The sequence below is a fragment of the Anneissia japonica genome, unplaced genomic scaffold (genome assembly GCF_011630105.1).
Source record: "Anneissia japonica isolate Jap-2015-1 unplaced genomic scaffold, ASM1163010v1 scaffold287708_len1499824_cov190, whole genome shotgun sequence".
In the NCBI taxonomy this organism is placed as follows: Eukaryota; Metazoa; Echinodermata; class Crinoidea; order Comatulida; family Comatulidae; genus Anneissia; species Anneissia japonica.
The window spans coordinates 567,265-577,047 of NW_022752295.1; the positions used below are offsets into that span (position 1 = coordinate 567,265).

Genomic DNA, 9,783 nt, shown 5'->3' on the forward strand with positions numbered 1-9,783 from the left:
GTGAGTCTCTGTGACCAGTATTTACCGAGATATGACAATACAAGGTCAAAGGTCAAGCTTTCAAAAATCGCACTTTCCGCCATTTTTGGATAAAAAGTTGTAACAAATAGGAACATGCATATTGTGAACAATTTGGGACCAAAATCAAGTCTCCCTGACCAGTGGTTATCGAGATACAAGCGTCCAAATCAACAGGCGGTCATTTTGAAAAACGCCCCCAAACGGGACTTTCCCCCATATCTGGGAGAAATAAAATAAATAAATATCTAAATTGGTCCATCTTGCCAAATCCATCGAGAAAGAAAGGTATCCTAAAATTAGTCACAGATCAAATGAAAATGACTCTACTAGCTGGTGTATAATGCCGTCATTATGTTGATGTAGACCGCTTACACTGTAACTAATACACTACTGTAATTAAAGGAAACACGCGAGATGTAGGCCCATGAAAAAAAAAGCGCATTTGAAAATATGATGCATATATATTGCAATAGTAAGAAATTAGTAGAGCATCGCATAATACACTATAGGGAAATTATTATACAAAGGTTAGATTTAATGCTTGAAAAAAATTTTGAATGCATTAAATCTAACCTAAGTATAATAATTTTCCTTTTAGTGTACGATGCATGCTCTACTAATTGCTTTATAAGTCAATCGTCGTCTTTTAATTTTAGTTTTTTAAAACCAACTGTTGTAGCAGTCATCGGTTGCTATAGTGATATTATCAGTATACGTGTGCGTATTTATATTTGTAGATGTAAATGGAAAATTAATATACTTAGGTTAGATTTAATGCATTCAAAAATTTCTTTCGGGCCTTTCAGGCCCTCAGGAAATTTTTTCAAGCATTATATCTAACCTTCGTATTATAATTTTCCTATAGTGTACTATGCGGAGCTCTACTAATTGCTTATTATTTATAGGCCTATCTATATTGTCTCTGCGAATGAACCACCCCTCACAATAATCGTTTGCGCAGGTTCAGTTATTCATAAATCCGCGCGTGCTGCGAAGACACAAAAGCCGACAGATAATTACAGGTTGTCAAAAGCTACGGTGGTGGTAGGTTGAAGTTTCCCACACATTTTACGCGCTTGTATTGCTGACGACAACAATAGCAATGAGGTGAGTACTCTACCAATAATGTTACGCTACTACTTTTAAAGAACATCTAATCTCGAACGAGGTTTGACGTCTTTATACGAGGAAATTTTGTAGACATACGGTACTGGCTTGAATTGTCTAAAAGAAATTTTATAATTCTGCTACCAGTCGTCCATCATCATCTCTTCGCAAAATACAAGTTGACTGATAATTCCATGTGAAGTTTTGCCAAAATAATCATATATATAATCAGTATACAACGATAGACATTGAGTAGAATTAAGCATATACAATATCAAGTTGAAAGGAATGTCATTTATTCCAAAAAGAGAGATTTACGGAAGTAGAATATATGCAAAAAACTTTGTATATGGATTTTCAGTTCCATGTTCGACTAAAAGAACATAGCCTCATCGGATTCATTTGTACGTAATGGTCGTAATTTGTAACATTATATAAAGGAGATTTGATAGATATTCGTATTCATAAATCGTAATCCGTCTAGACGGTACCTACATCAGTAGATTTGTTCATCTTAATTTAATTATACCCAACAGGGTAGTTTGGGAATTATACTTTGGAATATTTCTCATGTGTGAACTAATACGTTTTTATGTTTAATGTATAAAGGGAGATGAAAAGAAGTTAATATTTGTGGTGAACAATACATCAGTTGCTATTCGGACATAACGTTTTCGACTGAAGACATTTTCGTCAATGAGGAAAACCAGTATATGTTAAAAATGTTGTCACATTTTTGAAAAACGGGAAACCTAATGCCACTGGCCAATGCAGAGTTGAATCTGATATTAAAAAATGTATATAATAATAGGGGTAACATTTGTACAAATAAACTAGATACTACACATTGTGTTTTCGCATTGTAACTGTGACTGTATTTTGAAATGAGTTCATGCAAAGAACGTAAGAATCGCCTAGTGGATCGACTTTACCTGGAGGCTGTTAAAAGGGGTGATCGTGAGGCTGCAGAATTTGCTCTAGAGAATATCAAAGTTTTCGACAAGGACTGTCTGGACCACAATGGCGACTCCGCCATCGACTTGGCCATTGAAAAGAGAAATACTGGTATGATGACGTTTCTTTATATACTGTATAGTTTCTTTCATATTTGTCTGTACTTGTTTTCAAATAATATTTGAAAACACATATTCGTATACCGTGATAATAACAATGAGTTTTTAATATCATTGTAATTAATAATATTTATATTATAGGCGTAATTAATAATAATGATATTGTTATTATTATTTTTTATTAATATTACTATTGTTATTTACTGTTACTATTACTATCTTCGTCGTCATTATCATAATCACCACCATCTTCGTCTTCACCTTCTTCTTCCTTCTCCTCTTCTTCATTATCACAACCATTATTACCTACCGTATACACTTTATGTCATTTAAACAATCACTCTCGCCAACCTCATATCATTCTTATTAAGAATCAGGGCAATATACCGTTTTATGTAATGTTAACTGTCTAGTAGGATTAATCGCAGCATTTATTAAAACAATAAAATAATATAAGCCCACCAATGAAAATGATCTAAGTGAAGATAGATATGAAAATTGCAAAAGGATCGGGTGATGATCCATTAAACGATCTGTATTACAAATTGCACTCTTGCGTTAAACATCTAATTCCACCAAATCTATTTTTTATTCATTGTATACCTCTGTTTAATACCGTATACATTATAAATAAGATATGGTTGCGAATGAAAGAAAAACTAATAAAATTATGATTTCATTCCCACGTCTTTCAGTGATGCACTTCTTCCAATACGCGTTTGGACTGAACCTATTTAACGTGGAAGTCCGTGTATTAATTGTGCAAAACATGTTTTATATCTACTGGGCCAATACAATGACTGGTTACTGTAATTATCTATCTGAGACATACACGGCGTGTTTAGAATACATTACACTAATAGAACACACTGATAAAAACGATCACGAAATATCCCTACTTTAATTTTCTTAGTGGGAAAGAGTATCGTATTTATAAGAAATAAAAGAATGAATAAAAATCAGTTGATTGATTGTCTTTTACAATATTTAATTCAGTTTACTTTTTAAATCAGAATTTGGCTTCTGACTCTGAATTATGATAGCATCAAGCTAGAGTGTCCTTTACGCGCGGGCGGATGATTTATAGATTATAACGTAATCAACTTGTAAGGAACGTATTAATAGTTAATGTGTTACTATAAACTAATCGAATAACCACTCCATTATATTTGTCTGGTCTTGGTTATACGTGCCAAGAAGTGAATGTATTGACCATGATGACATTTCAAACCGCAAACATAGTTACCAACCGTCTCGCATCGTGCGGGACGGTCCCGCATTTCAAAGTGATATTGGATGAAACACGCATTTTGCACAAACACGTGCGTGATCATAAATTTGTCACTCATTTAGCACAAGTCTATGCTTGATAACGAATTATCACGAGGGGAAAATGCATTGAAAATTAGAAGAAATTGGTTTTATTAAAAATATAAAAACGGTCATGCAGTGACTGAAACTGCAGTTGTCAGTTAGCATCAAACACGCACGCAGTCAGTAAAGTACAGTAACGTAAATACGTTTTACTTACGCGTTACTAAAAATTAATCACTATATGCCAATTCATTTTTTGTTTGTTTAATTATTGAAATGTGTATGTACATAGTTTGGGTGCGTATATTAAACATACTTTGAAACTCAAATTATACGTGGCTTTAATAAAAATATTTTGTACCCGGTACCGTATTGTCTTGTCAACAAACAACTCCAACTCCTTGAATAAGCTTTAAAATGCTCAGACCGTCGAAACGAACCCCCCCGCCCCCTCCAGGCAACTGGTGCAGTCATTCACGCATTTCAAATCTCTCGGGTTGATAACTATGCGCATATGCCTATTGCTTTTGAACGTGAAAGAACAATTTGCGTTTTACATGAGCATTTTAATTATTCAGAATTATCATAATATTTGGCTTAACATTAGAAAATATATACAGAGTATTTATATAGGTACATTTTAATTGAGGATGCATATACACGTTGATGAGAGTGGGTAATGTTAGCTGGTTCGATCCTATCAAGAGAAGTTTAAATTAAGTAATGTCAAAGCCTTTCATGCAACGTACCGCAAGGCAGTACACTGGACTAGGCCCATTATTATTCATAGGCCTATGTTATATAGATGATATCCCAATTAGTGTAAAGAGATTGAGTTGGATTTATTCGGTGTAAACACCAAGGATTACCGCCCACGAAAGTCCGAAGAAGACTTACTTCCAGTTGGGTCCTGATAGTGATTGGACAGTGCAGTAGAAGACAATCCCTTACTATTTCAGAAGAGTGTCTGCGTCCATTAACGCATTCAAGGAGGAAAGCAAGGAGAGAAGCGATGGGAATTGAACCGGGGACCAGGAGATCTCCACGCACACAATACATGGCTACTACCAGTTAATGTAAGTGGATTGGATTGGCTACCACCAGACTGAGCTATGCTCTTGTATATATGCTCTTGTATATAGACGATACTGCTCTAGTCGTAGATAACAAAGATCCTGATCAAATTGCTTTCATTATTAAATAATGAGCTATAGGCCTACTCATACAAATAACTGGCTTAAAGAAAATAAATTGTCGCAATATATTGGGAATATTGAAACTGTACTTAGATAGAAAAAGAAGCTAAATTAGTTCAACTTTTCACAGTGGTATGTAACGGTAAATATATGAATAAATAGGACTATAGCGATTGTATAGGCTTAAGCTTATTGGGTGTTTAGCTGAATAAAACATTTCAGGTAACCGACGGCTAAGACAAAAACTGGAGACAGATCTTTTTTTCTTGCCCTTACTCTCTGCTCATTGTACACAAAAAGGAAGTTGTTGTTACGCAAAATATGGCAGTTCGGTTTATTTGTAATATGGGGCCAAGACGTATTGGTGTGTCAAAGTGAATTAGTGTTCATCTAACGTGTGGTATTCACAATGGACAACACTACTTCCAATCATATTCCTAGTTTTAATCAATGATGTATTACAATTTAGAAGTTGATGTCATAGTCTGGGTGAAATTTACCTGAAAACGATATATGTAAACACATCTTAATGTAGTCTGTAATCGGTCAGAACAAAACAAGTTGAAACATCCCTCCAAGTGTAAAATACAACAATTCTGCTTCTTAAAATCGGCCCCTATTGTTGACTCCATCACAATAAATAACTGTCCAATTGACACCCTAAGAAAATGCTTTGTGACTGGATGCAAGATGATTTAAAATGGAATAAAAATGTAAAATTCATAGTTTCTAAGTAATGGTAGTAGGAGAATAGAAATAGAGGACACAGATAGGGAGCTAACATGATCCAGACTACCTCAGCCCCAACATAAATGGAACTGAGTTGAAATGTTATGGCTATGGCGCCTTTAGATACCAGAGATTGACTATCAGATTTCTCACATTTTAATTAAAAAAAGTAAGGAGCACCGGACCGGCTTCCCAGTGAATCCGCCATTTTAAAGTACTGTAAACTTACTGGTGATACACTAAGTTTTGTTCTTCAGTACAGTTCATCATAGAGTAAATATTCTTGCTCTGAGCGTTTGGGGGAGTTCACGGAACAACGGATACTACAGTACGGTAATTAAACTCATCAGTATCTGCTAGAATGTGTGCTGTTTATTAATTAATTAATTAATTAATTAATTAATTAATTAATTAATTCGGAGACAACACTTTTGTATCAGTGGCACCCTTAAAGAGCGTACAAGAGAAAAATAAATTTTCCGACACCAGCGGAAAAACTCTTTGGGCGTAGGTACACCCCAATTGGTGTCACTCGTTCGGCGTAATAATTTCAACCTATTGCATTTCCTCGTGTGGAATCATAACCGGACCCCTTTTCTCGTTGCGGATTGTAATTACCTAGCTCCGTGCACCGATAACTCCTTGGAAATTCTTTTTCCCGCCTGCCACCCCTTCCTTCTCCAATACACTAGGGCGCTACGGCACCCTGCCGCTTGGCTTGTTGGCCACTTTTTAAGAATTTGTGCGACGGTCCATTTGCCTTTTTTAGCCCAGTAGACACAAATGGAATTGCTTAGCCAGTCATTGAAAATGATCCACAACTTTGAGAGGAATGCCGTTGGTCGTCATGACTATCTGATGGGTTGGTAGTGGATATTTGTCTTCTTAACTTCAACTTCAAGGACAGGGTGTGTATGTAGGCAGTAGGAAATAATAGTTCGCTATTAACAAGGCTAAATTATGAAACTGAATAAAATAGATTACATCACATTATGTATGAAGCCCTTAAGATGCGGATTACGCTAGCTGTTGGATGCTATTTTGAAAGCACATCATTTTACGGTATTTTTTAAAAATATTAACATGAAAGCGTCATCATCTTTTCTTGCCTTGTGTTACCTGTTAACCTCTCATATTTTCCACCATGTGGTCTTGGCAATTCCAATTCCTTTGTCGTTCTCGCATCTAATTTTTGTTTGTTATCAAACTCCTGAAATTATAAAATTTACTTGTTCTATTCCTATGTTGCTTACACATAGCCACAGTACCAACATTGTTTTATCTACTTTCCAAGTTGTTTTTAAATTCTGATAACCTTTGTTATCTTTTATATTTTTCTGTCATATCCATACTGAACTTTCTTCCACTTCACAAATAAGAACGTTACACTCCCTGTGATGCATTAACCTGCTCTTAGCAGACTAGCAGACTATAAAATGATGATGATGATATCTTACGCAGTGCTGCAGTATTCCCCTAAGCAAATTAGTGATCATCATATTATTCTGTTACATAGTAATTATTATATACAACATAATTTATCATCAGCCGTTCAACGCTTCATCGTATTCATCTATTCTATGAAAAGTAGTATCCTTATTCGTTCTCAACAAGCAATAGCATTTAAAATCCAAAGTGGTGCTTGTTCATTACAGACATCAAAATAAAGAGTTGGCAACTTCATAAAATTTATAAAAAGATAAAAACAAATGTCGCAAAAATGCATGGAACTGAGAACAATTTAGAACAGTACATTAAATAAATTGTAAAAACATTGGAAAAAGTTTAAACATTATCTAAAATCTTAAAAAAAAATTGCATATACACCGTAAAATACTTTGGAGTAAAACATGACTTAAAACAACAATTAAAAAGTAGTGTTGTTAAAACTAGAAAAAAAGGTGAAAAACCGAACAAGTTGATTTTGACATGGATTGCCCAACCAATCCATCTACCATTATAATCATCATTATGATGATGATGATGATGATCATCATCATCATCATCGTCATCATCAGTATAATTATTATTTGATTTGGCGTTATGCATCCTGTTTGGTACAGGTGGATTATAAAACAACATCACAATGGATAAAAATACATTTTATCCAGGTCGCGGTGAACAAAATTAAGATGTTAGCTGATTTAAAAACCTCAACTCGATATAAATACAAGTGATAATGTACGCTTTCAGTTCTAAAGTCAACAATCATCTTAAACCAATCGATTATAACTGACAGTAACTGAAAGCTTTACAATCCGTCAGATTAACAGATTTAATATTAAATAGAAGTCGTGCTTTTCAGAAACTCTTTGATTCCTTAATTTAAAATGAAGTCCTCAAGAAAAGTACTATACTTTAAATAATGGCCTCCTAAGTAGATATATAACCAGTTATATTATTTATACATGGCCGTGTTCATAGACAATGTGACTATCGCCGATGATATTGCTTGGGAAAGTGCATTGTTCTATTACTAAAGTCAGTCCTTGATTAATTAAAATGGTGTTTTTTGTTTTCGAGTATGTTTTTGTTGCTTTAAGTTATGTTAATAAAATCTCATTTGATTTTTAAGTGTGTTTCTTGTTACTCTAATAATACTTGTCTTACATTTTCATTCAATGCTGACGCTGTAATGACGGAATGAAATTAATAATTATAATTCAATATTATATAATATATAATTATTCTTTTTTGCATGTTAAGAATGTAATAATACCTAAAATTGCCAATACTGAATAGAAGAGCATACCGGTACTCAATTTGAGAATATTGGTATTGGTACGGTCATTTATAATGCGCCTCTTCCTTGCGGTTATAAAGCGCAGTTCTTTTCCCTGGTCATTGGGTCCACATGCTAAGTGTTGCTGCTGGTAATCAGCGCAGGAGGAGGTAACCCCACCAGGTTCCCATTTATACTCCTCCTGGGTGAAGAGAAGCAATGCAGATAAAGTGTCTTGCTCAAGGTCACAAGCGAAATGCACAGCGAGGGATTGAAACCCCGACCTCGAGTTTGGGAAACCAAACCCGTTCCCGCTGTGCCAAATATAATAATAATAATAATAATAATAATAATAATAATAATAATAATAATAATAATAATAATAATACTCGATAATATTAATAATAATAATAATAATAATAATAATAATAATAATAATAATAATAATAATAATAATAATCAACATCAGCACAAGTATTAACATCAGATTCAACATTAGCATCAGCATTCGTCAACATCATTGTCAGCATTATGGTAAGCAGTATCCGTACTAGCATCAACAACATCAGAATCAATATTATCATCACCATCGGTATCAGCATTATTGTAATCATTATTATCATTATCATCTTATTATTATTATTATTATTATACTTATTATTAGTTAGAATAGTTAGTCAGAACTAACTTTATAGGTGGTGACCCACAAGTGTTCAAATTATATAGGTATATGTAAAATTAGTTGTATATGTTATTGTGTTGTACTTTATCACACAATCCACCTCTCACCCACATGTTAAAGTTAATTACGTATCAGATGATTATATTTCATACAATAAACAACACCACATTAATCAGTAAATATTTATAACAATGGAGACGAACAAAGTATTTAATATGCCTTATATATTGACAGGAATTCTCATGGCGGTCAACATTATAGTAAAAATAGTATCGTCCCTATTCCCGGGGTACACCTCAGACACTTGTTATAAACTGCTGTCATTGGATTTTCTTTCTCTAGAGATGCTGAAGATACTGATTGATTACAAAGTTAATGTCAGAGATTCCTTGCTTCGAGCAGTTGATGCGGAATACTTGGAAGGAGTTGAAATAATTTGTGAATTCGCAGACATTACCTCAAATAAGGTAATTATTTTATTGTTGTCGGTTTTTGCATGATATGCTTGAAAATGATTAATATAAAAAATATATCACTAAGAGATCACTAAGTATTTAACGTGATTATGTCATAACGTTTCTACCAATTCATAGTAAGACACCAATTGTGACGTCAGGCTCGTTACTGGTTTCTAATCGCATCCGGGATTTAAATTCGACGCAATGCGCGCCTGTGGTTATATTATTCGTCACAGGAAATCAGTTCGATTTTGAATCACTGTTCCTTTTTCTCATGGTCAGTAAGGAGTAGTCTTTGGTGTGAAAACACCAAGGATAATCCACTGTGTCTGAAGACTTGTTTCCAGTGTCGTCCTTCTTTGTGGTGTGTTTTGGCAGTACACCAGGAAAAAACGCCCTATTTTGTTCCGAAGTGTTTTTTTTTTTTTTTTTTTTTTTTTTTTTTTTTTTCTTTTTTTTTTTTTTCATGTTTCTGTTTCTT

At 34.0% G+C, this 9,783-nt stretch overlaps 1 protein-coding gene across 1 annotated transcript in view; it reads left to right on the top strand.

Annotated features, from left to right (window-relative positions):
- Positions 1–1,032: 1,032 nt before the first annotated feature.
- LOC117122249 (short transient receptor potential channel 4-like) overlaps positions 1,033–9,783 on the top strand; it is a 35,498-nt gene continuing 26,747 nt past the window's right edge. The window contains exons 1-3 of the mRNA XM_033267782.1: positions 1,033–1,128; positions 2,018–2,193; positions 9,187–9,311. Coding sequence (XP_033123673.1) covers positions 1,124–1,128; positions 2,018–2,193; positions 9,187–9,311 — 306 coding nt within the window. The 5' untranslated portion in view covers positions 1,033–1,123. The remainder of the gene's footprint in view (positions 1,129–2,017; positions 2,194–9,186; positions 9,312–9,783) is intronic.